Below are 27,675 nucleotides of genomic sequence, written 5' to 3' on the forward strand. Positions count from 1 at the left end.
CTCAACTTTTATTCACTGGAACATATCAACACCATAACAGTGATATCTGTGAATTGGGGCTCTACTGTGCAGTGTCTAGCATAGGACTTGATCCTGTAAGTGCTGCAGCAATATAAATAATAAACTACATAATATTCCTTTACTGTAAGGGATTTTTAAAGGTTGCTAAGCCAAATGCTAAAGCTAGGAAATGCTAAAAAAATAAGCTTGGCAAGTTGTTAACTCTTATTGGACCAACTTCTGGTGGTGGAAGCTTTCAAACTTCACCAAGCTACTTTTCAAGTCTGGAAAAGGTAACCAGAGCATCTCAGGAAAATACACAGTGTGACACAATGTAAGAAACTACTTAATATGAAGGGAGCAATTAACACCACCTCAGTGACAGGACCAAACAAAGGTTAGTGAGTGACAATTACTGAAATGAACCATAAAACCTCATTATCTTTGTCAAGACTGATTTTTAGTGTCCTGCAAAGTTCCCAGATTTGTCCTTTGAAGGATATGTACATGTTTCCTTTGAAGCTGAAGACTAATGGGTCATAGATGAAGTGATCATTCTGTGAAACATGTTTGGCCGGGGCGATATGTTATTTTTGTCTTCTGTCATTTTTCTATGTGAGTTCATTTGAGAGTGTGATGATTGTCTGGCTTTACCCACTTATCTCTTGAGGTATTTGGTGCACTAGTTGAAGACGACCACGTGTTGTGATAGGATGTGTAGAATGCATGGATCTTAAAAGGTGTGTTGTGGGAGACATCAGTCATTGTAGTTATGGAAATAAATCTTCAGGTTAAAGATTTGTTTTGGGGGCAGAGTAGGGTGTTGCTTTGAGAGAGAGTGACCTGGTCCATGGGGAGTTTGATTTTGACTATGAGGATAGGAAGTTGTTTGAAGGACGTTACATTTAGAGTAGAACCTCAGGATTAAAAACACCATGACAAGATAACTGCATACTGTACCTCCTCTGAAGCTAGAAGTACACAATCAGGCAGCATCAAAAAAAAGAAAAATGCAGTACATTGTGTGTTAACATATGTGTTAAACATAACAAAATTTTAAAAAAGGAAAGCAGCATTTTTGTTCTGCATAAAATTTCAAAGCTGTATTAAATCAGAATGCAGTTGTGAACTTTTTAATGAATTATCCTAATATTTTGTTCAGAGTTGCAAACATTCCAGTTACAAATCTTTTAACTCTGGAGTTCTGCTGCATACCTGTAGAGCCTCCAAATAACTAATACAAATGTTACCAAATGTTTCCTTATTTACATAGTTTGAGGAGAAAATTGTAAAAAATTATAAGATGCAATACAACTTTGCATGGCTATCAACATATAATTTAGAGATTAAATGCACTTCAACATTACATGAAGGATAGTAGAAATAACCCATTAGGAAATATTTATGTTATTGATACGTGCTATTTATATTGTTTTGTTTAGAACCTAACATATACCATCTATTTTCAAAAATACAGAGGAAATACAAATACATAGTCTTTTTCCTGAACAGCATACAATTGTAAAAGACAAAATTATCAGTAGGTTTATATTGTAAAATTTAGATATCACAACACTAAATTTGTGTATGTACTTCATAAATATAACTGCAAGCCCAGGAATGAATAGCATTTCCTAGCATGGAAATGATATTTGTGTTCCTTTCTTATTCTTGATTCCTCATCTTATTTTTGTTGTGATATTTACCATCTATATGTATTGCCTAATAGTAAATAAGTGATGTTTTGTGACTAAGTAGCAGCTTATTATAAAGGGCCAGATCCTCAAGGACAAGAGTTGAGGGCACTTGGTACCTTGGAGAATTTATTAACTGCTAGTGGCAGTTCCCAGTGTTTTACTCTAGCGATGACACTCCAGATTTATTTATCTGATTCTCCTAAATCTGAGAATTCTAACTGCGTAGTTGATTTCAGTATTTTCTCAACTTGGGTCAGTCGTTTTTTCAGTTTCTGCTGCGTGGCATCATACTCCGCCAGTAGCCTGGCAAACTTTGTTTGCAAGTTGTCCACTGCTCCCTCCATTTGAATTACCTTTTCTTCAATGTCTTTAGGATCACTTGTTGCATTTGCAACACTTATATCCAGTAGTCCATCCTTCAGCAAGATTTGCTTACCTTTTTCTTCCAGCATGGCCTTTGCATCTGGGTATTCTATTAAAGCCTCCATGAGGTCATCTTTAGATAGGCAAAATAAGTCTGAGTATCCAATGCTTCTAATGTTCGCTGTTCTTCGGTTGCCAGCTTTGCTGCCTTTGATATTAAGTATGCTAATCTCCCCAAAGTAGCTGCCATCACTCAGGACCACAAATTGTGTAATTCCATCATCAGCTACTACTGCAAGTTTGCCTTCTTTAATTATGTACATCTCTCTTCCAATATCCCCTTTTCGGCAAATGTAATCTCCAGGACTGTAAACTTGAGGCTGCAATTTCAAGACTAATTCAACTAACAGGCCAGCTTCACAATCTGCAAAAATCCGAACTTTCTTTAACGTGTCCAGGTGAACACTGATTGCGATCTCTGCTCTTAATTTATCTGGTAGATATTTTAAAACTTCCCTTTCATCCACAGCCTTTTTATTTGTCCATAAGTAGTCAAACCACGTGATAACTCTTTTTTCTATTTCTTTACTCACGTTCCGAAAGTGCATATACTGCTTGATAGCATCAATCCTTCCTTGAAACTCTGCCCTGGCTGCATTCATATTGGAGATCATAGAACCAATGTTACCAACAATTGTAGCAAAGATCAACACCCCAACCAAGAAGTCAACAACCACAAAGAAGTACTCAGAATCCTTTACTGGGGGAGGTGTTTCCCCAATAGTGGTCAAGGTCAGTGTTGACCAGTAGAGACTATATACATATTTTCTAGCCAGACGGCCAAATTCAGGATCAGAGGTGTTTGGATAGACCCACGTGTCTGCACCAAATCCAATGGCTTTGGAGATTGAATAAAACATACATGCATTCCAGTGAATAATAATGACAATGTACATGACAAGCGTAGAGATCCTGAAGATATTTGGATAGTTTGTCCTTGTTTCTGTTCGCTGGAAGAACTCAAACATACGAGATACTTTAAGTACCCTGTTTAGTCTTAGCTCTGGATAGTTCAGCCCAAATTTGAAGTACAGTAGATCAGTTGGTATAATTGACAGTAGGTCTAGTTTAAATTGTAAAGTTTCTGTATATTTCTGTTTAAGTTTAAGCTCTTCTTTCACCAGCAAACCTTGTTCCAGGTAACCTAAAATAAAACATAATTTTTTTTTATATTATTTGACTTGTTCTTGCTTTATCACCTGCTGCATTCTATTATCCATCAATGTCAAATTAATCTTTAAAATTATTTTGGCTCTGATGTTTTTGGCAGTACATAATTTTCCATGGTTTTAGCATGATGGGTAGTTTTAATAGTGATAAATTTTAACTGAAATTGAACTTCAAGGCTCTATGTTGAATTTTTGCAGCTAAGCAATTGGGGCCAAATTTTGGACCTAGATGATGTGATTAAGTGATTTTGGTACAGCCTGGCGTGGCTGGACTCTGTGAAGTCTGATGGAAATCTTAAAGTGAGGAATCCTCTCCCATAGTAGAATTGTTGAATGCACACCCTCCCATGTCCACTCCCTTTCTGCTGTGTTTTCTGCTGCCCTATCCTCTAGGCCCATGTGTGTGAGAGAAAGAAAGTGAAGGCAGAGCTCATGCATGTGCGTTGTATTCTTTGGTCACCGACCTCGCTTCAAAACGTCCTTGCTCTTAGGGTAGGATTTCTAAAAATGGATGCATAAATATTCTGAAGCTAAATGGAGCTGCCGGTTGCTTATCACTCTTGAAAGTCAGGCTACTGATTTAGGCATTTAAATGTGGAAGTAGGAACCTAAGTTTAGTAAAATATTTTTGAAAATCTTGATCCTTACTCTTACAGAGAGCAAGTGGATTCTATACTCTGTTCTGTATTGGATGGGGTCTTGTGTTCAGCTCGCCAAGGTTGGCTTAAATGGTGGCAAGAAGTTTATATAGTCCTTACTACTGCATAAGTTTGGTGCAGGATTTTATTCACATGGTATTTCCTGGTTTGCAGTTCATAGGCTAGATTCATAACACCAGGGATATGGCGATATAATTTTTATGTTTCTTCCACAAATGACCCCATGCACCCTAGGGATAAACCACAAACAAGGGCAAATGATGCCTTCTCTTTGGGGTTTTCTTTTAAATATATTGTAAAAGAAGAAAACTTGGATTATAAAGTTATTTTAAAATCTTTAACACAGGAAAAAAGCTGAAATGTCTAGCTTTAGTTTGGTTAGGTAGCATAGTTTGAGTATAGTTTCATTAACTGACAGGCCCTCTGATAGGGGATGGGGGACAAAGGGAGCAGATGTCCCAGGGCTCGGCATTTCAAAGGGGTCCGGATCTTGGGCCACTGCTTCTGCTACTTTGGCTATTGTCCCCGCTGTTAACTGGGCTTTCTCGGAGTTTTGTCAGTGGAGAATAGAAATCAGCACATCCCTGCCATAAGTATAATGTTGTTTTCTGTACAGCAATTTCATATACCATCTTACATTTCCACTGAACTGCAGTGGCAGTTATGCCTAAAAAGGGAAGGCTAGATTGGCCCCTGCTTTATGGAATATTTAAATTAGGGCTATGTCTACACTTCCAGGAAGATTGACGCATTGGTCGATCTTTCAGGGTTTGATTTAGCATGCCTACCAGGACTTGCTAAATCGAACAATCAGTGCACTGCTGTTGACCGTGGTACTCCTCACAGTCATGAGGAGTAAGGGAAGTCAATGGGAGAGTGTCCCCCATCAACCTCCCACTGTGGGGACAGTGGCAAAAATTGATTTTTAAGATACATCTATTCCAGCTACACAATTCTCATAGCTGGAGTTGCATCTCTTAAATTGATTTTATCCTCTAGTGTAGACCTCTCTTAAGACACCAAAGTAGATGACAGATAACCTTATGTCAGCAGTATGAAGCACAACGAAGTACATACCAAATATAAATGAATGTGTTACTGTGAAATATGACTCCCAAACTGTAGAAACTATGTGTCAAATAGAAGGACTTCAGTTCTGGACTCCTTTCTGCTACAGATCAGGATGACCTTGTATTTCAAGATGTATTTCAGCATGTCCTTCCTTCAGTGAAAGAAGCCAGAACACTACCAGCGAGATTTTTCTTTACCTCATCATTTCATAGCAGGCAAGTCACTTTAATTGGTCCATTTTAGAAGGGAGACAATTCTTTATTTGTTGTATTGGCCCTTAAATCATATTCTGATGGCCATCTTAAATTGCTTAACACAGAAAAAAGGTAGGTAATAAAACAGTACATTTTACCTGTTCTTATCCGTACAAACATGTCAGCAATATAGATTGTATCTGAAGTATAATCAAACATGAACCACATTGCTAAATGGTCATTTTGAAGTTCATCAAAACAGGCTCTGGATAAGAAAAGAAAAATGAACATTTGAAATAGTCCCATGAGACCAGTAATTACAGTAAATTTCCATATATTCAGAGGCCCTAAGGGTTTTTATATACATTCTTTAAACAACCTCTATCATGCTTGCTCAAATTTTTGAATATATAATATTTTAATTAAAGCTTTTATAACCCAAAACCAAGTATTTACCAAGTGTATTTTCAAGCTTTGTGGAAAACCCTATTTTCAGATCTACTTTCAGAGAATGTTTACAGTTTGGACTATAAGAATCTTTTAAAATATTTAACAGAGGAAAATTATTCTGAATAACGTTAAGTGAAGCTGGTAGCTCTGCCTACGGTTAAGATGGCCCAGCACTCTCCATTATAAGATCCTGTTTTATACTTAGGGCCCTACCAAATTCACAGGCCATTTTGGTCAATTTTAGTCATAGATTTTTTTTTTAAACTGTAAATTTCATGATTTCAGCTATTTCAGTCTGAAATTTCATGGTTTTCTAATTGTAGACATCCTGACATAAAAAGAATTTGTGCATGTGGTTGGGGGATGGAGCATTGCAAAGTTATTGTAGGGAAGGTTGCAGTATTGTGACCCTTATTTCTGCACTGCCTTCAGAGCTGGAGAGTAGTGGCTACTGGCCCAAACAAAAAAGCAGTCCAGTAGCACTTGAAAGACTAACAAAATAATTTATTAGGTGATGAGCTTTCGTGGGACAGACCTCCTTCTTCATACCAGAACAGACTCAATATTTAAGGCACAGAGGACCAAAAATAGTAATCAAGGTTGAAAAATCAGAAAAATACTACTGGCCAGAACCACGGGTCTGAAGGCAGAAATGCCACCAGCAGCAACACGGAAGTAAGGATGGCATGGTATGGTATTACCACCTTTACTTCTACCTGCAGAGCTGGGCAATCAGTCAGCTGCTGCCAATCGCTGGCTGCCCAGCTCTGAAAGCAGCAGCACAGAAGTGAGAGAGGCATAGTTTGGTATTTCCACCTTTACTTTGTCACCGCTGCTGATGCAGCACTGCTTTCAGTGCTGAGCATCTGCTTAGCAACTGCCAGTCTCCCACCACCCAGTTCTGATGACAGCACAGACATAAGGTGGCAATATTGTGACCCTGCCACTGAAATAACATTGCACACAAAAGACGAGCTCTCAGGGAGACTAGATTTTATGGTTCATGACATGTTTTTTAAGGCCAAACATTTGGTAGGGCCCTATTTATGTTGATTATAACTTTGCCAAACCTCTGTTAATGTTCATGCATTTTATTACCAGGGAGCATAACCCTGATAGCATATTGAAGCATCAGACAGAACAAATAATGAAATTAATGCAGCTCCTATATTGACCAGGATGAAAGATATACGCTGGAAAGAATTTTCACGATTGTAAATAAATGCGTTTTGTCTCCATTAGTGAACATAAGGGTCTATAGACCAGGGATGGGCACCCTAGCCTAGTAAGAGTGCCACATTACTGGCCCTCTTTCATCTCAGTGGGCCACAAGATTTTCATACCCAAGATAGTCTCTCAGGTTAGGGTAGTTTTGCTAACTATGCCTGTGTACCTAGAATTTGTGGGGTAGACTGTGTGATTGACCCATAACAGCCCTTTGGATACGGAGGTAGCACGCAGCTGTCACTGTCAATGTTGGATAGTAACAGAGAGTAAGCCGTGCTAGTCTATACACTATCAAAACAAAAAGCAGTCAAGTAGCACTTTAAAGACGAGCAAAATAGTTTATTAGGTGAGCTTTCGTAGGACAGACCCACTTCTTCAGACCATATCTAGACCATGTCAATGTTGGGTGTAATCAGCATGCACCTCACTTCACATGCCCTTGCTTTATGTGTGTGCTTTATGGTGAAGCACTGGTTTGCTTTTCCTAAAGGGGTGATGGAATCTCCATCCCTAGAGGTTTTTAAGTCCCAGCTTGACAAAGTCCTCGCTGGGATGATTTAGTTAGGGTTGATCCTGCTTTTGGCAGAGGGCTGGACTAGATGACCTCCTGAGGTCCCTTCCAGCCCTACGATTCTATGACTTCAGTAATACCAGTAGCAGAATGTGGCAACCCTCTACATGGGCAGTGATAAACAAATTGTCTTGTGGACTACGTACAGAACTCTGATGGGCCCCATACAGCTCTTGGGCCTCAGCTTGCCTACCATTTCTGTAGACTGTATTCAATATTACATTGAAAAGATAAGTGCACTACATGTGTTAGATCAATAGCTATCTCCATTCATTCCGGCTACATCTACACTAGCCCCAAACTTCAAAATGGCCACGCAAATGGCCATTTCGAAGTTTACTAATGAAGCGCTGAAATGCATATTCAGCGCCTCATTAGCACGCGGGCGGCCGCGACACTTCGAAATTGACGCGCCTCGCCGCCACGCGTCTCGTCCAGACGGGGCTCCTTTTCAAAAGGACCCCGCCTACTTCGAAGTCCACTTATTCCCATCAGCTCATGGGAATAAGGGGACTTTGAAGTAGGCGGGGTCCTTTCAAAAAGGAGCCCCGTCGGGATGAGACGCGCGGCGGCGAGGCGCGTCAATTTCGAAGTGCCGCGGCCGCCCGCGTGCTAATGAGGCGCTGAATATGCATTTCAGCGCTTCATTAGTAAACTTCGAAATGGCCATTTGCGTGGCCATTTCGAAGTTTGGGGCTAGTGTAGATACGGCCTCTTTCTGATAAACAAAAGGCCTTCCTTGGGGCAATCAGATTTGAGGATTTCATTACTTGAATGGAGAAAGAATGAGGATAGGGAAAAATGCACACTGTTATACATCACCTAGCAATGATCATGGTCCAGTTGTACATGACCGGTATCGTGATACAAAACAACCAGTAGTAATATAAGTTTCCTGATGGATCAATAACAAAAATATCTTTCTTCTCCCTGAGCAGTAAGCATAACAGAAAAGGAATATTAATTAGAAACTTATAAAAGTGATATGGGTTTTAGGAACTATAAAACATGTTTTATGGTTACTAATATATTGCTGATCCTTTAGTTGAGAAGGTATTTCATTTGTGTAAAACTACCCTTAAATGAAAAGTAGCCTTCTTATCTAAGTATATACAGGACAAAAACTAGGTGGTGAACATGATTAGGATTCTAGAACCCAGGACACCTTGCCAAGGAAAATTAAATTGTCAGGTCTCAACACAAGGCCTCAGTGATACATGTAGTTTCAACCTTTTTCAAAATAATCTGTTTTCCAATAACTTAATTTTCTTTTTTGTAGGTTAAATGACTCAAAGCATTTATGCTTCATCTTTTCAAAAGATAAATAGTTGTGTTGCCATTAGTATTTGAATGTGTTGGACAGGTCATGCCTTCAGTATTAGGGGAGTCTAAGACTGGTTCTGAAAGGTAAAACACTACCAAGGATAGTAAATGAAACCAAGGAACCTAGAGCATTTCATTGCTGTATGTTCCTCTCGAGCCCGCAAAAAACTATTTATTTACAAAGTAAAATGCCTAAACATCTCAAGAGAAAAGCAAGACTCTTTACATTGTAGGTGCTGTTAACATGCCTTTGAATCCTAATTTGGGTTGGTGAGGCTTCTTTATAGTGGCCACAGTCCATCCTTACAGTGGGCTTTTGAAAGGGTAGTAAAGAAGTTTCATATGAAGTTCTGCAAAGTTGTATTTTATCATCCTCTTGTTCAATATTTGTGGGCATTAGTGAGAGGGTCAGTAAGGAGACAGGGAGACTGCATCATATCCAGTAGGCAAATGACATGCAGCTTTGCCACCATTACATGTGCCCCAAGTAAAATACTCAGTGAGTGTTGTATGTGTGAGAAAGCGGGGCAGGGATGACAACTAAACCCTCTAGGTTCAGTCCAGTCAATACTGAAGTGGGTGAAACTTTTGAAGGGAAGCAACAGAAATACGTGATAGGATGGATTCATTTAAATCACGGTGATTTAAATAATTGTTTTAATCACCAGAAAATCCATTATTTAAATCAAGTTATCAAAAAAAGACTGACTGAACTTAGAGTACACTTAATTTTTTAGCGTAAGCCCCACTGAACTCTGTCACTTCTGTTTTTTTAAAAAACAAGTATAGCATGGGATTCCATGGTTAAAGCTGAGGTATACTTAAGTAGTGTAAGGAATAGGCTTATGGCATCACAATTATGGACTGTACCATGATGTTCTGAAATAAGGGACGTGTATTATATAACATAAAATAAGAAAATAACATTTAGTGGCAACTGGCAGCTCTAGATTTCTATCACTGCAGCTTTCTGTACTGTATATTTGAGTGATAGATTCTAAACCTAGTTAACTAATTAAACAAGCCACAAGGATTAGCTAAGGTCAACTTTTTTTTTCTAGCCACATCCAACAAAGCAAACAGCTTGGGGATTTACTTGTCAAATCTCTCTCTCTCTCGGCAGTCACTCAATAATGAGCCTTCATGCCGCCCCTATATTTGTGAGTCCATTGATGGCTGATCAGGCCGATTCTGAGCCGCAGATCATATCACAGAAGGGTCAGGCATTGGTAGCTGTTGGAGGGGGGCAGGGTAGTTTTTGCCGCTCTTTTCTTCTGTGGTGGGCCCTCTCAAATTATGCCACCACTTCATAGATTACCACTCTCCCCAGGGATAGTCTTGAGCAAGGTTCTCCCAAGTGTCAACCACAGATGCTTCACTTTTTCATGTGTGCCGTCAGCATGTCCTTATATCTCTTCCCCTAGCTGCCAATGCTCCTCTGTGCTTCCTTTAACTCTGAAAACATCAGAACCGTATGACCAATCCAACAAAGTTGGTGAATGATAATGGCTTCTATGCTGGTCATGTTTGACTCTTCCAGGATACTAGTGTTCATGTACCTATCCTCCCAAGAGATATTTAGGATTTTCCTGAGGCAGCATTGATGATATTGTTCAAGTGCCCTCAAATGATGCTTGTATGTTGTCCAGGTTTCAAATGCGTACAGTAGTGTTGGAATAACCACTGTGCGGTGTACAAAGGAGCTTTGTCTTGGCGTAGATATCGCACTTTTTGAAGGTCCGTTGTCTCAGGTGGGCAAAAGCAGTAGTTGTACAGCTCAGTTGATACTGGATTTCTGCATCAATGTTGATTTTAGCAGAAAGATCACTTCCAGAGTACCAAAAATGCTCCACATTTTCCAGCAGTTCTCCATTGACTTCAATAGAAGGTACATGAGATTGTACCATCAGCAAAGGTTGGTGGAGAACCTGGGTCTGTTTGATGTTCAGTGTGAGGCCAAGATTCTTATACACTTTGGTGAAGGCATTTAAGATGGTTTGAAGGGCTCCAGGAGAAAGTTTAGCAGCTGCTCGTACTCATATTGGAGCTCCATGATTGAGGCCATGGAGGTCTTGCTTTTAGCCTTCAGTCTCCTGAGATTGAAAAGAATCCTGTTCATTCTGTAGACGGTTTTCACGCCATCTGGAAGCTTGCCATCAATGAGGTGAAGGGTAATGGCGATGAAGCTGCAGAATAGTGAGGGGACAATGACACAATCTTATTTGACCCTTTTGACCTCAAAGGAGTCACTTTGGGATCCTTTGTTGCCCAATACTGTGGTAGTCATGTTGTGGTGAAGCAGCTTCAAGATGCTAATGAATTTGTTGGGGAAGCAGATCTTTGAGAGGATGGTCCACAGAGTGCTATGATTGGTTGAGGTGTTTTATTTTATTGACAAGAGAGATCTCTGCTGCCCACAAGGAGCAAATACACTTCACACATTACAGTGGTGCAGCTGTACCTCCACAGCTGTTCTGCTATAATGCAAGCAGTGTAGACAGAGCCTAAGGCCAGGTCTACACTAGACCTTAAAGTTGATTGTAGATACACAGTCCCAGCTATGGCAATTGTGTAGCCGGAATTGACTTATCTACAACTGACTTACCTGGCTGTCATCACTGAGAGTGGTCAACAGAAGAAACTTTCCCACTGACCTCCTTTACTCTTTGCAAGATTGAAGAGTACAGGGGTTGACTTTTGACTCCTGATAGTTCAGTTTCAGGTGTCCCTGGTAGGTGTGCAAAATCAAATCCTGGAACATTGACCCTGACCAGGTTGACCTTCTGGACAGTGAAGACATACCCTTTGTGTTCCTTGCTCCTGTTTAGGATTTTACTATTAATAAAGAGAAGGCACTCTTATTCCAGAATAAGAGTGTCCAGACATAGAGTTACTGCAGATCAGCTTCAGCTATGTAGGGCTAACAAAGACAACGTGCTTGTAATACATGCCTATGAATGGATTCGGTTGTACAGGCAAGGCAGTCTTATGAGAAGAACATAGCACTACTCTGAAAACAAACAAAGAAAACTTACTCTTGTTTCTTATCTTTCTTCTTATGCTTATCTTTATTTCTATGTTTTTCCTTCTTTTCCTTGTTCTTCTGCAATTCTGTGTCCTTTTTCTTTTCCTTTTTACTTTCAGATTTGCTGAAAAAATGAATTCAAACATTAGTTTTACAGAAAAACTAAAATGATAGCTTGCAAAGAAATAATTTTTGCAATGTATTATTATTGCCTTACCCCTTCTTTTCTTTTTTCTTTTTCTCTTCTCTACAAAAGAAACAATATTTCTGTGATAGGCTATTGGGATGCATGTAACTATTATTTATACTCTTTTTCCTATTCAAATCAGTTAAGTTCTGTACATCTAACATTATATTTAAGTATTCTGGGCTATCAACTATTGCCATTTTTGCATAATTAAATGAGCCACTAATAACTTTTGCATTAGAAAAACATTTGCCATGCATACGCGCCAGAAGTACAGGTAATTTCTTTTTGATTTACTTGTATAATACAGTAGCTTGCAAGGAAAGGACTAGTGGATTGCATTTTTATTTTGCTACTCTCTACACCAAAAATAACTTTACAGAGAAACTGTAGAGTACTTACTCATCTTTATTACTGTTGTTGTTAACATTGTACTGTGCGATGGCACTAGGTAGGTACTGTTCCCTACGAAATAGTAAAATAAAATAGTTACATCTGCTGAATGACACTAAATAGGCTTATAGCATATAGTAGCTCTTTAATGTAAAATTTAGAGCTTCATAATTTAGTTAAGGTTGCCAAACTAGTTTTATAAATTTAGAATGAAAATATTCACCAGTAAATATAGAGATGAAGAAAGCCACTGACATATGGTTTATGCCTCCATTTTCCATTCCTGCAGTTTTAATGCTTTTAAAAAAAAGGTGGGGGGTGCAATCTTGGTGCCAGTGATCCCATGAGGAATTTACCATTGCCTTCAATGGAGTCAGGATTTTACCAATTGATGTTTCTCCCATGAAATGCCTGAGCAACATAGATTTGGTTTTTAAACTGCAGGTGTCTTCCTAGCTTCACAGGGCATTTCATATTTAGACATTCAGACTGAACTGCTTTTTATGACTGAGCAAACTGAAACATTAATGTTGCACCTAATCAAAACATATTTTATTAAAATTAGATAAAATAAAATTGTTTTATGGTGTAAACTGAGATCAAAAACAAGCCGATAAAAATCCACCTACAGAGGACCAGAGTTAGAGTTTTTTTAAAAGAAGTTTAACTTCTCTGTGAGGAAAAATAAACCTTTGTATTGGGCCCAAATGTCGCAGTGCGTTTGCAAAAATGTCACTTTCGTTGTAGATTTCATTAATCAGGCAGGATGGTTGGCTTTGCACCAGTTAGAATTAGTAGAGGAAGATGTGCCAGACTGTGGAAGTGAGGAGTCACAATACCCCCATTCTGCCCTGTACCTGTGTGATAGGGCAGATTTCTACATTCAGGGGGAGAGCAAGAGATCAGCTAATTAACATGCCCACACACGTACACAGAAGAAAAGGTCACCAGCTGAGGGATGGGAACTAAAGAGGCCACACACTCCTTCCCTTAGCTTATAGGTAAAAGAGAATCTCATGACTTCCTACCAGAAGCCAGGTTGATGGGTGACAGATCTCCCAGTAGGCGACATTCTCCCCCACCTGCCTCATGCATCCATAGGAGGGGAGAGAGAACCACAAAACCTCATTCCATCTGCTACGAGGAAAGAGCGTAAAGCCTTTTCGCCTTAGCAGCACCCATGGGGAGCAGAGCATGGAGCAGTGTGTTCTGTGGGTGGCACAGTGGGCCTACATCCTAAAACAAAGCCCCTATTACAGCAGAATCTCAGTGTTGTGGACACTTTATGAATGGAGGTTGTTCATAACTCTGAACAAAATCTTATGTTTGTTCTTTCAAAAGTTTAAAATTGAACATTGTCTTAATACAGGTTTGAAACTTTACTATTCAGAAGAAATAGTTTCCCCTTTATTTTAAGTAGCTTATGTTTAAGATAGTGCTGTATTTTTTTTCTTTTTCCTTGTCTCTGCTGCTGTTTGCTTGTTTATTTCCAAATCCAAATTAAATGTGTGGTTGACTGGTCAACTCATAGCTCTGGTGGTCATAGCTCAGAGGCTGTACTGTATCTCCAGTCTGTTAGCGCTGAATTCTGAGGCTAGCTGTAAATGTTGTGCTTGTGTGAAATGCATAGATAAACATTCTAATCGTTACTGAGCGAAATATTGTTGACTGTTATTTTAGTTTTTAATTGTGAGCACTTGTACATGCTATAGAGTAGAAGTTATTTTTATGTGCACCAAAGATACCAAAAAGCCTTGCACATAATATAAATTCAGTGCTGAATACATTGGACATTTGCGTTCAGTATCACTAGTTTGAAAATTATTGAAGTAATTTTTCTCTCCAATATATTTTACCGCATTGTGTTAAATCAGTGGTGTCCAATAGTAATTCAAGGATTGCCACACTTGTGGTTGTCATGCTTTTGTATTTACCACACCCCCCTGCTCTAACAATGCCCTCCCCTGCCCCATGTGTATCTCCAGTTATATCAAACTTTTTATTGTGTACCCAGCATAGTCAAGATAGTTTCAGTTAGCAGCCAAACAATTTTAAAATATTGGTTTTGTGCATTTGAATTGACTTATGTACATCCATATACAGCTTGATACAAGTCACAAGTGAACAAATCATCTAGTAACTAAAAAATTTCATTAGTTATTTTTAACATAATAAATATACAAACATTAGGAATCTAACTGTATGTACGCTATGCTATATATTGCGTAAATAAATTTGTTTATATGTTATGTATTCGCCTGGTTAGCAAAGAGAAATATGAAATTTAATGTAAAAGTTATACTTAGTTGCAAACAAACATGTTTTAATGCTTACTAATCTTTACTTAAAAAAACAAAAAAGTTCAAATACAAAACAAGATTAAACTGATGTAAATCAAGTTTTTCTTCATGATTAAAATCTGTGGTAGCATTCATTATGATTTAGACAAGTCCCCACTGTTTTCTTATATTGTATTGTGTGTAACTCTCACTTAAAAGCCTGAAAATAACATTTCTTGTCTATGAATTTTGCCCTTTGGTAGTGGATATAAAAAAAATTGTGTTTTCAGTGGGAAAATTTTTATTTTTGTTCTTATTTGTGTATCAGCATCACAGATTGTAGTAATAGTTTAGCCAGCTCAACACAGCAATCTGAAAAGATTACTGGTGTGTTTTTTTTACTTTCTTTTATTTAGCTAGTGCTCCCTTTGTTGACTTGTTGAGTCTGCAGTAAAAGAAAAAAATCACATGCCACATAGGCCCTAATCCTGCAGGCATGTACAAATCTAAGTCTCCAGCCTTACAAAGTCAGTGGGACTACCCACATGTGTAAAGTTAAGCACATGCAAAATGTATGTATTGAGTGTCTTTTTGGACTAGTTGGATTCATTTTTAAGAAAGCCAAGTCATTCGACTAACACACATAGCCATATTCTACGCTATGGTAATTGATTACAGTAGGAAATGCATCACAGGTAGGTGAAAAGCTGAACTTGTTAATAGAACAGAGAAGACAAAACGATAGGGATAAATATCTATGTCCTGTGATGCCCATGAAAGCTAATAAAAACTAAAAAATCCTGAGAGCAGACTTTGACCTAGTTAATATATTTGACTTACCTGTTGTCTTCGTTCTCCAGCCTTCCTATGCCCACATCAGCATTCTGCACTGCCAGCCTGGGAACATTTGTATAGGAGTGATGGGTATTAATTACACCAACCTTCATGATCAGATTGTTGTTCCTTGGGTGAGAAAGGAGGAATGTATTTCAACATGGAAAAAAGCACTTTTTATGGTTCTATACAAAAAAGAAATCTTAGAACACCTGGTATCTGCATGTCACATGCTCTAAGGCAAATAGTAGAAAAGTCATCATAGAAATTAGAGAGATGCAAATCATACATATACCCTTTTGTGTGGTAAGACTGCACAGAGGGGATAGGGGAGTGAATCCAAAACAGTGTTAAATATCCAGCAAACAATATTTGGAGATACTGCATATTCATCTACAGGCCACAGTTTGTGGGCTCTGTGAGAGCCTTAAAACGGTTGTGTGGGACACTGCAAGAAAATAGAGACTTCATGTGTACTGGGCTGGAATATCCAGCTTGGAATTTCTGCAGAAGTTGGTCTGTTGTATCATGCTCTGCTGTTCAGAGGAACAGAGCTTTGTGTATATTTCAGTAAATAAATGGAGTACACTAAGGTTACTCCAGTTTTTTGTCTCTGACATCTTCTTGCCACTGACACTCACTCAAATAGCACTACCTTATAAGGCAGGGGGTCAGCATCCTTTCCAAGGCAGAGGGCCAAAGTGTGACCTTTACACCTCTATGTACAGTCTGAGTGCCGGTGATACTTTGTGAGGGGAACCAGGAAACAGCTTTCAGTCACAACCTCCTCTCGCCAAAGAACTGTTTCTGTTTTTTTAACCAGGCAGCATATTTTGTGGCGCTCTGTGGGGTGTTACCTGTTCATGTGCTTGAAGCCAGAGCCCCCACCAGCCCCTCTGTACTGCCCGCCTGGGAACATTTGTATAGGAGTGATGCATTTCTCTTCCTGAGCCATATGGCAGGACTCAAACAAATACAGCGGGTTTCACCTCCACGGTCCAGCATGGATGGGACTTGAGAGGTCCCAAATAAGAAGAATCTGCTGGACTGGGGAGGTCCAGGGCTTCTGTGTCACGTGGCTGCAGCCTCCCAGTCTCCTAGGACTCTGGGCTCCCTGGGCTGCCATGGAGCCCCAGCCCCACACTCGAAGCTACCACAACGATCTGGCAGGCAGGGGCTCTGGCCCCAATCCCACGCTGTGGCAGGGGCTCTGGTGGGGGATCTGGCCCAGCCCCGTGCTGCAGAGGAGCCGGCGGGGGCTCTGGCTCTTGTCCCTGCCCTGTCCTGCAACAGCCCTGAGACTCTGTATGTGGGGGAGGAGGGATGGGACTGAGCTCCTGCTGCATGCCGCTGAAAATCAGCTCAAGTGCCACTCTTGGCACATGTGCCAGAGGTTGCTGACCTCTGCTTTTCCACTTGGCCCCGAGGAGCAGTCATAGCAATGTGTAGTCCTGGCTAAGAACTCTTACAAGGAGCTTTCAGCTGAGGACAGGGACCCGATGGGACTGAACCTTTCCTCCTCCCAATACATTTTGGGAGTAAAGGGGGCCAGTGGAGGCCCTTGAAATCCATATTCCCAATCTTCAAGCACTGGAAGTTGGAGACTTTGACTGAGCCGCATGTTCCTTAAAGATTCTTGTTCTCATACCCACACATCACTCCACAAAAGATACAGGTAGACCAGACTCTATCAAAGCCCTGTGAGATTCTTGCCCCCTCTAATGTTCCACTGGTTTAGACTAGGGAACAGCCACACTGAAGACCGTCCTTCCCCAGCCTGATAGTCCTGGTTAGGCTGGTGTGGAAAGTCCTATGCATGGAAGAGGAAAGGACTTGGCACCCAATAGTGCTAAATTACTGGGTCAGAATTTGGATCAGTAGAGAGTGCAGGATCAGGTTGTTTCCCCTGTCTTCATATTCTATGTTCATAAAAAGAACATTTTTGATAATTTCAGAAGTTAAGGGTCACAAACTCACAAGCACAAAATTGACCTGTGGAAATGACAAACACAAATATCTGTATATATGTGATCACACAGCTAAGGTGAATGTGATTTCTGAGGGTGTTTCTATTGAACACGTGTGGGTCAACATTATTGCCCCTATTGAAGTAGTGTGAAGCAAAATATTTTGCACTCCATGTATATTAATATGTAAATACATCTTTTCTTTTTCTCTAGCTACACCATTTTTATTAAAATACACTAGCACAAACTGCCACACTGATTGTTATCTTCTAGCCCATTCCACAGCAGAAGATTATATTTGAAAAGTTACAATTCAGGTGGTGAAAATAAACTTTTGCTTTAGAAATATTTCATAATCATTATTTATGTCATGGATTTTACAAATAATCAGACACTATATATCTACTTTAAAAAAAAATAAAAGTTATGAAAAACACCTAATTGTCCATGCTTTTAATGTTTTTTAAAACTTTTACAAGTGATAAGGCAAGAGATTTAGGTTGCAAGAAAACAAAATAGAGCATTATTTATGTACAGAATTGTAATGAATGGAGGATTAGCAGATCAGCTGTGCTTTTTTGCATTAGCCAATTCTTATTGACACAGTGGTCCAAATTCACCCCTCCTGTATATATACTGAGTTCTGGCATGTAGTGACTTCAGTAGAGAAACATGAGGGTTGAATTTGGCCCAAAACATTTATTTGTTTATTTTTAATTACTGAAGAACAGCATACAAAATATTCAGTTACATTATATTAAATACTGTGCTGTCCCAAAATCTCTTGATTTTTTCCTTTTAGAAAACAGGATACATCTAGAATAAAGTAATTTCATTTTTTTTAAATTGGCGAAAAATAGACTCTAGTATTGTTGTCATAAATTGTTTTGCTATTGTGAGTGCTTACCTTTGTAATGTTATCTACTCCTAGTAATGACTGCAGTCCTTTAAGTCACCACCATTTCCACACTGAATGTAAACAGCCACAATGGAAATCCAAAGATAATCAATATTTCAGGGTATTAATTTCCTTATTGCTGAATTTCTTACATGGGCAGCCTAATAGTACTTCTCTGTATTATTTCAAGGCTAGGGCGTGGTCAGACATGGATTTCCTTGATCTAGTGCTGGATTTTGAGATTAGAGACAGATGAAAGTGGCAGACAGTCACCATTATCCCTCACTTGAGCAGAAGCTTCACACTACTATGAATATGCATGGCATTTGACAAAGACTATTGGACAATGTTAAAGAGCAATATTGTCTTGTGATATTTTTGTATTTTATTTAGGATTTCATTCATTATTTATGTACTAGGTATTTCTCAGGAACAGATATGGTTTAACATACTTTTTTATCAAATAGTCTAAGATAACAATAATTACAATCTTAGTCAATTTGGAAACTTCTCAGCCAGACTAACACATTGTTTGATGATACTGCGTATGGGTTCCAGTGTGGGGTGGTAGGTGACAACTAGGGGCATGTAGTCTAAGGGGATTTTATGTCTGTATTAAAGCAGGTTCCATCGGGGTGCAAACAGGCCCCATAACTTTCAATGGCCCCTTATAATATAATATGCTAAGTACTTATGCTACTGCTGGGGCAATTCTGCACCACTGCATAATGCTGAATTTGCACAGAATTAAATGTTCTGCACAGAATTTCATTCCCCTCCCTCCCTTCCCCCACAGAACTGGTGCTGCAGAGCTGCTGGACCAAGCAGAGCCCAAATACAAGATAACCTCTGGAGGGTTCCAGACTGATGTGCCAGAAGGAAGGAGGCAGTGTGCAGGAAACACCATGCAGGTTCCAGACTTGGCATCAAGCTGTTTCTCTCTCTGGATCCTTGGAGTCTGGGAGCAGAGAGTGTGGATGTATGGGTATGTGGGCTTGTGGACTCCCTGCAGCTGGGCTCTTGGGAGAAGGGAGATGCAGAAGTCTGGGCTGGAGGGCATCCTGCAGGTGGGTTCTGTGGAGGAAGGGGTGTCCCAGGGTTGGGGAGGCTCCCTGAAATTGCTTTCTGTGGGGTGGAGGCAGGATGTGGGTGTCTCAGGAGGAAGGGACAGTTTGCCCTCAAGATGTATCCAGCTGGCATATGTGACACACCCAGACAGGCACCCAACAAAAGCATAATAGAGAAACAGGAACTGCACTGCTGTAAGGATTTCTTTAACTCTATTTCTGGGGGAATCTGTTTTGCTGCCTATATTGTTGCCAACCTACTTATAGTGATTGGGATTCCTCAAACTTTTATGAGTAACAGTTTTGAGGAACTGATCCTTTGTTAGCTGAATGACTTTGACAAGAGACACAACTTTGCTCCCTTGTAAGTCAAAATCACAAAACCCATTAACATCCAGGGGAGCTCAGTTCTTTTGTTTACACAAAAGTCAATATTTTCCAATAGGGATTTCCTATGTTGTTTTGGTTTGAATAAAGCAACCTTGACTGATGAAAAGAAGATAGAAGCCCTGGATTATTGCTTTACTAGGCCTGCTTTAATCTATTTCTGTATCTTGCTTTGTTAGCTCCTTTATAATTCTTTGCAATCCCATTAGAGCTGTCTCTGTTTGCAAACTCTCACTTACATGACACATATACATAATTATTTATAAATCAATTCCTGAAAGGAAAAGCACTGCTTCATACGCAGAAAGAAAATCAGAACTTTATTACGTTGTGGTTATCTAGGTGGATAAATGCTAAGTTCTTGTCTACACTGTCGATTGGTTTGTTTGAGGTTTGTTTTTTATTTTGTTTTTTTTGTTTTGTTTTTGCAAATATTACCCACCTTTTCCTAGTGCTGGTGCTGTTCCAACAATGGTAGGAGCATTAACTCAGAAAAAGCTTCTGCAGTTACTTGCATTTTTAACCTATCATTTTGGCCTGTTCTGAACAAGATGAGACAACATAAATTTAAAAACATAGGTAGCCTATGAAGCATTGTCTACAGAATCACAAGTGATTTATTAAGGTGACCAGGGTAATGCCTGTGGTAAGAACAGGGGTATAGATTTCCTACCAACAGTCATTTTTGTCAGCTCTAAGGCCATGTCTGCACGAGCACCAAACTTCGAAATGGCCACGCAAATGGCCATTTCGAAGTTTATTAATAAAGCGCTGAAATGCATATTCAGCGCTTCATTAGCATGCGGGCTGCCGCAGCACTTTGAAATTGACGCGCCTCGCCGCCGTGCGTCTCGTCCCAACGGGGCTCCTTTTCGAAAGGACCCCGCCTACTTCGAAGTCCCCTTATTCCCATGAGCTGATGGGAATAAGGGGACTTCGAAGTAGGCAGGGTCCTTTCGAAAAGGAGCCCCGTTGGGACGAGCCATGCAGCGGCGAGGCGCGTCAATTTCGAAGTGCCGCGGCAGCCTGCATGCTAATAAAGTGCTGAATATGCATTTCAGCGCTTTATAAATAAACTTCGAAATGGCCATTTGCGTGGCCATTTCGAAGTTTGGGGCTCGTATAGACGTAGCCTAAGAGAGTCACATCTTAAAGGAGTTTTCATCTTTTTTTATATAAGGAACTGAATGAATGACCACAGAAACTTGAGCCAATGCCATGAACAGACTGACTCTACTGAAAAAGGGGAGGGAGGTAGTACAGATGATTTTGTGATTTGTAACAATGCCTTTGTGCATGAGATACAGAACAGAACTCAATAATATTAGCCAACTCCTTCATTCCTTAGTCAAGCCAAAATTCTGTTTCACTTTAAATAGTAATTTTGACTGAAAAAATGTGCAGGGTTTAGTCCACATTCAGACAACTGAAGTGGATTTATAATTCACATTAAAATGTTTGCAATACACTTACCATAAAGGGTTCCATTGAGTTTATTGGAATTTTTGTCTAACTAAAAATGGCTACGTCTACACTAGCCCCAAACTTCAAAATGGCCACGCAAATGGCCATTTCGAAGTTTACTAATGAAGCACTGAAATGCATATTCAGAGCTTCATTAGCATGCGGGTGGCCGCGGCACTTCGAAATTGATGCGCCTTGCCGCCGCGCGTCTCGTCCCGACAGGGCTCCTTTTCGAAAGGACCCCGCCTACTTTGAAGTCCCCTTATCATGAGCTGATGGGAATAAGGGGACTTCGAAGTAAGCGTGGTCCTTTCGAAAAAGAGCCCCGTCGGGACGAGACGCGCGGCAGCAAGGCGCATCAATTTCGAAGTGCCGCGGCCACCCGCATGCTAATGAAGCTCTGAATATGCATTTCAGTGCTTCATTAGTAAACTTCAAAATGGCCATTTCGAAGTTTGGGGCTAGTGTAGACACGGCTAATGAGATCAGAATTGGCGCTTGTATACACCTAATGTAAAGCCTTGTGGGTCTAGAACACTGGTCACCAGAGCTTTCAGTTAGCTGACAACAACAGGATGTCATCTAGCAGTAAGCCTAACCACATAGTGTTTCACAGTTCTTAACCTGTTGTGGAGACAGACCACAGAAAGTCCCCTCTCAAGCAGTTTGACAAGAAAAAGCCTTATAGCTCTTGATTGATTCCCTGCCCTCTATAAACAAAATAGGTATTACAGAAAGTGTCCAAATAAAAGTGTGAATTTCCTGTAGCTGCTACGAACTTGGATTGAGTAGGACTACATCTCTGGATTTGGACTTGAGCCTTGGCATTGGCCCTGGCCTGACACCAGACTACAAACTTCTCCAGTACTCCAGGTCCCTACTGTGACCCTTCATCCTGAGTGCCCTTGCTGGGATCCTGAGAGTAAACAAGATATATTATGCACTTTAAACAGGCTGCTGGAAGATTCTAATCTATTTGAATTGCACTGAAATTAATTATCATAAAATATATTGTACGCCAGCCCCCCAACTAATCCATTCCTAAAAGTTTCTTGGACTGTCTTTTGCCTGCCCACCATGGGAAGTGGCCAGGGAACTACCATTTCCCTTTTGTCATGAAGATGACAATCTTTGTTGCCAATTTCTCATGTGGATTCTCCTATCCTTTAACATGACATCAAGCAGCAACTACTCCATTCTTTGTTTTGTGTTCAGGAAATTTTCCTTTTTTGTAGTCACCATACAAGTTTCTGCACCACAGATGACAACAGGCAAATACAGATATTGCGTAATTTCTGCTTCAGGCTAAGTGGCAGCTTTCCCATAAGAATCTCCATTAGTCTGCTGAATGTCCTGCAGCCTGTGCTCATTCCTCTTTCTACTACTCCTTCTTGGTCCCTGTATCTGCAAACCTTTTCTCCCAGACAGGCCTGCTGATGGAGGTGGTGGGGGAAGGCAAAGGGGACGATTGCCTCTAGACCTTGCCTTTCAAAGGGGCCCAAAGCTCCCACCACTGCTACTTTGGAAGCTCTGGGCCCCTTTGAAATGCCACAGCAGTGCTGCTTTAGCTGCCTGCAGCTGTAATGGAGACAGCTGGCAGTTCCATAGCCTGGGTCGCGCTGAGGGCTGACTGCCCTTGGCCCTGCCCCCTTCTGATATTGGCTCCACCTCTTCTGGGGCATTGAGCCAGGTGCCCCTCCCATCTTGACTCATGGCCTGTGGCAGCTGTCAACACCACTGTTCACAGATAGACACAGTCCTCCATTTCTTCAGTTACATTGCCTGCTATTTAGATGTTAAGTATCTGTGTGCTTGGTGTGGGTCTTTGTGATTCATGTGCAGATCTGTCTTCCTTCCTTCTCACTGAGCCCAGGGAGTATTTCTTGAAGCTAACTGCAGTGTTTGCTAATAGAACAATATTATCTGCAAATTCTTGTTAATGTTTAGATTCTTGTCTAATAAGTCAAGCTCTTTGAGGACTTCTAATAGAGACATAAACCAATTTAATCTTGCCATTCTGTACCAGTGTTGGGCAATAATTTTGATGGAGGGGGCACTCCAAAATTTTGGTAAGCGGTCAAGTGGTCTGGGATGGAGCTTGGGAGCTGAAGGGAGCTCAGGGTTGGGGACTGAGGTGCAGGAGACCATGGGAGGTCTGAGAGGGAGTTTGGATGAATGAAGGTGTTATAATCTGGTGTAGGGTATTGGAGCACATGGTCCAAGAGGTGGTAAGATGCAGGAAGGGAATTTGGCCTGGGGGAAGGATGTAAGAGTGGGTGCAGGGTCTGGGAGGGATTTGGGGTGAGGTGCCAGAAGCAGACTCCGGCTTGAAGGCAGTTACCTAAGCAGCTCCTGGCCAGCAGCACTCTCAGCAGGTTTCCCAGAGTGCCAGCAGCCCCAGCCCAGAAGCTGTTCCATGTGGCTATATGTACTTGCAGGGAGAGAGGGATTCCTGCTCCCACCCCCAGCAAAATCTCTCAGGTCCTATTGGTCAGTTTTGTGCAAATGGCCAATAGGAACTGAGAGATTTTACAGAGGGTGAGGCAGTTAACCCAATTTCTCAGTACTCATTGGCAAATTTCCAGCCAATAGTTGCTGAGAAAATTTCCTTGAAGGGACAGAGGCAACACTTGGAGCTCTTCCCCTTCTGCAGCCCAAGGGTCTGCTGCAGGCTTTATTAAAAGGCTGGGGTGGGAGGGGGTGTGGTCCAATCCATAGGTCCTATTGTGCATGCCTCTGAGCTAGGGACAGCATTCCTACCCATCCTGGCCTATAGTCATTGATGGACCTAATCTCCATGAATTTATCCAGCTCTTTTTTGAATGCTGTTTGAAGATCTGCTCTCACAACATCCTCCGGGAAGGAGTTCCACAGGTCTATCTATGCAGTGCATGAAGAAAAACTTCCTTTTGTCTGTTTTAAACCTTCTACCAGCAATTTCACTTGGTCACCTGTAGTTCTTATGTTATGGTAAATAACTTTTTCTTTTTCACTTTTTCCACACCAGTCATGATTTTATAGACCTCTGTCATATCCCCTCTTCATCTCCACTTTTCTAAGATGAAAAGTGCCAGTTTTTAATCACTGTTCATACGGCACTCATTCTAAATCCCAGTCATTTTTGTTGCTCTTTTCTGAACCTTTTCCAACGTTAATATATCATTTTTGAGAGAAGGCGTTGCCCATCTCTATTCAGTATTCAAGATGTGGGCGTACCATGAATTTATATTCAATTATATTCTCTGTTATTCTCTATCCTTTTTTAAATGATTCCTAAGATTCTGTTTGCTTGTTTATTTGACTCCTGCTGCACAGTCAATGGATGTTTTCAGAAAACTACCCACAATGACTCCAATATCTCTCTTGAGTAGTTTTAGCTAAATTAGTCTGCATCATTTTGGCTGTGTACACACTAGCCCAAAACTTCGAAATGGCCATGCAAATGGCCATGTGTAGCCAACCAGGCTCGGGTTCCCCAGAGGCGAGGCTGCACCCAGAAGGCGAGTGCTATATTTGGTTTATTGAAAGCGCGACACCCATGGCAGGAGCCCCGGAGACGCCGCAGTCACCCGTGGGGGGAAAACCCGATGCGCCAGAGCTTCGCTTAGGGAGGCTCTGTAACAGGCCTCCTAACACTAGCTGATAAAGCTGAGCTCATTAACATAAGATTGCCTAAAATTGCCTATGCATTTCTTATCACTATCTCTTGTGGCCTACAGCCAGCGTAGCCTTGAAATCTTGGCAAGTGCGGCTTGTTCTGCAGCTGTTCCCATGGCAGTTAGTTTGCAGCTTTCACCTGGCACAGACTGGTCTGTTTAGATTCTCCTGAGGATTCACAGAGGGGTCGATCTGCTCTCATGAGACCGTTACAAACTCTTCTCGCACCCTACACTCCTCCCCGCGACCCCTTTGTGAACGCCGAGGCTTGTAGGAATCAAGTGAGGTGGTTGATGCTCTTCTGGCAACACAGTGTGCACCTGTGGAACAGACTTGACAACAGCATATGAGAGCAGTGAAAGCAAAGTTAAAAGTAATGGTTCCCAGGAGAAGGGTGTGTGGAACAGTAAGTGTGGGGGCTCCCAAGCGCATGCACTGCTGTAAGTAGTGTTTCCACTTGAAGTGGGTAGCTGCTTGGGCCATGCCCGTATGTGCACGCTCAGAGGTATCCGTGACCCACCTCATCCTTTGCTGACACTCAGACAGAGAACAATTAGACAGGAAGGCAGATGGGAATTATGGTCTAATCCAGAAAGTTTCAACCGGTTACCTCTACCCCCACCAGCTTGGCTGGGAGGACGGGACAGAAGGGCCCAGCCTAACCTTGGAGCTTCCTCGCACGCGATGGCTTCCACTCCGAGGAATTACAAGCAAGACACTCAGTTCCACCCTCCCAGCACCTGGGATGACAAGGTTGTCAGGGACTCAAATTCCAGCAAGCCTCATCCCGTTACAGGGTACGATAACAAAACCAGAACCAGAACCAGAACTTCCAGATTCCTTATCCAGGTAGGGGCTTACCCTATCGCAGCATGAACCCCAGAGGCCATGGCGAAGGTAGGAGTGGATGTTGCTGTCATCAAACCAGACTGGTCACCACTGGAAGATGTTGCTCTTGTCCCACCAATCATTCAGGTTCAGAGGGACAAACTCAGTTCCCAATCTGGTAGAGGAGTTCAGCAGGGTACACATCCGGCAATCCGTGGCACCAGCGGTGGAGACGATGGACTGGATGGCATTCCTGAGGGGATGCTTAGGTGTGGCAGAGGTCAGTGAGGTAGTCAGGAAGATGACAAGGAATTGAGGTGCCATGCTGTCATCTGGGTTGAAGGTAGCTGTACCGGCGTCACACCTGCCACCTCCTGCAACTCTGGACAGTCCGCGAGGGCCGCCCAACAGGCCACCATCCGCGCTACCGGCCCCCATCGCTCCGTCGAGGGCTATCCTGGTATGCGCTGCAGGGACAGCGCTGGCTTCCCTGCCTCCCCCGCTTTCGACCAAAAAGGCATTGTACCTGGAGAGCCCTGCTCGCTGCGCCAATTGTAGCCAACCAGGCTCAGGTTCCCCAGAGACGAGGCTGCACCCAGAAGGCGAGTGCTATATTTGGTTTATTGAAAGCGCGTGACACCCGCGGCGGGAGCCCTGGAGACACCGCAGTCACCAGTGGGAGAAAACCCGACGCGCCAGAGCTTCGCTCGGGGAGAGGCTCTGTAACAGGCCTCCTAACACTAGCTGATAAAGCTGAGCTAATTGCCGTAAGATTGCCTAAAATTGCCTATGCATTTCTTATCACTATCTCTTGTGGCCTACTGCCAGCATAGCCTTGAAATCTTGGCAAGCACGGCTTGTTCTGCAGCTGTTCCCATGGCAGTTAGTTTGCAGCTTTCACCTTGCACAGACTGGTCTGTTTAGATTCTCCTGAGGATTCACAGAGGGGTCGATCTGCTCTCATGAGACCATTACAAACTCTTCTCGCACCCTACACCATGCCTATCTGCTGTTAGGAATAAGGGGATTTTGAAGTTGCCGGGGTCCTTTCAAAAAGGAGCCCCGCCTGGATGAGCCGCATCAATTTCAAAGTGCCGTGGCCACCAGCATTCTAATGAGGCGCTGAATATGTATTTCAGCGCTTCATTAGTAAACTTCAAAATGCCCATTTCAAAGTTTTGGACTAGTGTAGACGTAGCCCTTGCATGTATAATTGGGATTATTTTTTTCAATGTGCATTACTTTACATTTACCAATATTAAATGTTATTTGTGATTTGGTTGCCCAATGTTAGTTTTGTGAGATCTTTTTGAATCTCTTCACAGTCTGCTTTATTCTTAACTATCTTGAGCAGTTTAGCATCACGTGCAAATTTTGCCACCTGAGGATATGTCTAGACTGTAGTTGCTGTTTCAGGATACACATGTATGCCAAAATAACAACCTGGCAGCTAAATACCACATTCAAAAAAGCAGGGCTATTTTGAGTGCAGTATTTCATTCCCGATACCCCTTGTCATGAGAGAGGTAATGGGAATTTCGAAACAGGCACTTATGTTGAATGTTGGTGCTGTTTGGACAGCACCAAGTTCAAAATAAATTACCTAGAAATAATTTACGCAATTTGCATTGTGCAAATTGCGTACGTTATTTCGCATTATGGCTACAGTGTAGCTGTAGCCTCACTGTTTACCCCTTTCTACAGATCATTTATAGATTGGTTTAATGGGATTGGTTCCACTACAGACTCTGGTGGGGATACCACTAGTTGCCAGTCTCCATTTTGAAAACATACCATATATTCCTATCCTTTGTTTCCTGTCTTTTAACCAGTTATCAGTCCATGAGAGGACTTCCCTTCTTCTCCCGCAACAACGTACTTTACTTAAGAACCTTTGGTGAGGAG

At 41.5% G+C, this 27,675-nt stretch overlaps 1 protein-coding gene across 1 annotated transcript; it reads right to left on the reverse strand.

Moving 5' to 3' along the window:
- CNGA1 (cyclic nucleotide gated channel subunit alpha 1) lies at positions 1–26,456 on the reverse strand. The gene is made up of 8 exons (XM_074991806.1): positions 25,804–26,456; positions 15,509–15,631; positions 12,399–12,461; positions 12,027–12,056; positions 11,820–11,933; positions 8,284–8,391; positions 5,372–5,478; positions 1–3,264 (listed from the first exon to the last, which is right to left on the reverse strand). Exons 1-8 carry the CDS (start codon positions 25,911–25,913, stop codon positions 1,880–1,882), a joined length of 2,040 nt encoding a protein of 679 aa, XP_074847907.1. The 5' UTR covers positions 25,914–26,456; the 3' UTR covers positions 1–1,879.
- Positions 26,457–27,675: the final 1,219 nt, after the last annotated feature.

The sequence above is a fragment of the Carettochelys insculpta genome, chromosome 4 (genome assembly GCF_033958435.1).
Source record: "Carettochelys insculpta isolate YL-2023 chromosome 4, ASM3395843v1, whole genome shotgun sequence".
Taxonomy (NCBI): domain Eukaryota; kingdom Metazoa; phylum Chordata; order Testudines; family Carettochelyidae; genus Carettochelys; species Carettochelys insculpta.

Bases quoted from the DNA above. Each gene is read 5' to 3' on its own strand.
- CNGA1 (XM_074991806.1), bottom strand. From the start codon at position 25,913: ATGATTGGTGGGACAAGAGCAACATCTTCCAGTGGTGACCAGTCTGGT. The intron at 15,632-25,803 runs GTAAGCCCCTAC...TTCTCACCCAAG, and splicing joins GGGGTTCATGCTGCGATAGG to GAACAACAATCTGATCATGA. The intron at 3,265-5,371 runs GTAAAATGTACT...GTTTTATTTTAG, and splicing joins GTTTGTACGGATAAGAACAG to GTTACCTGGAACAAGGTTTG.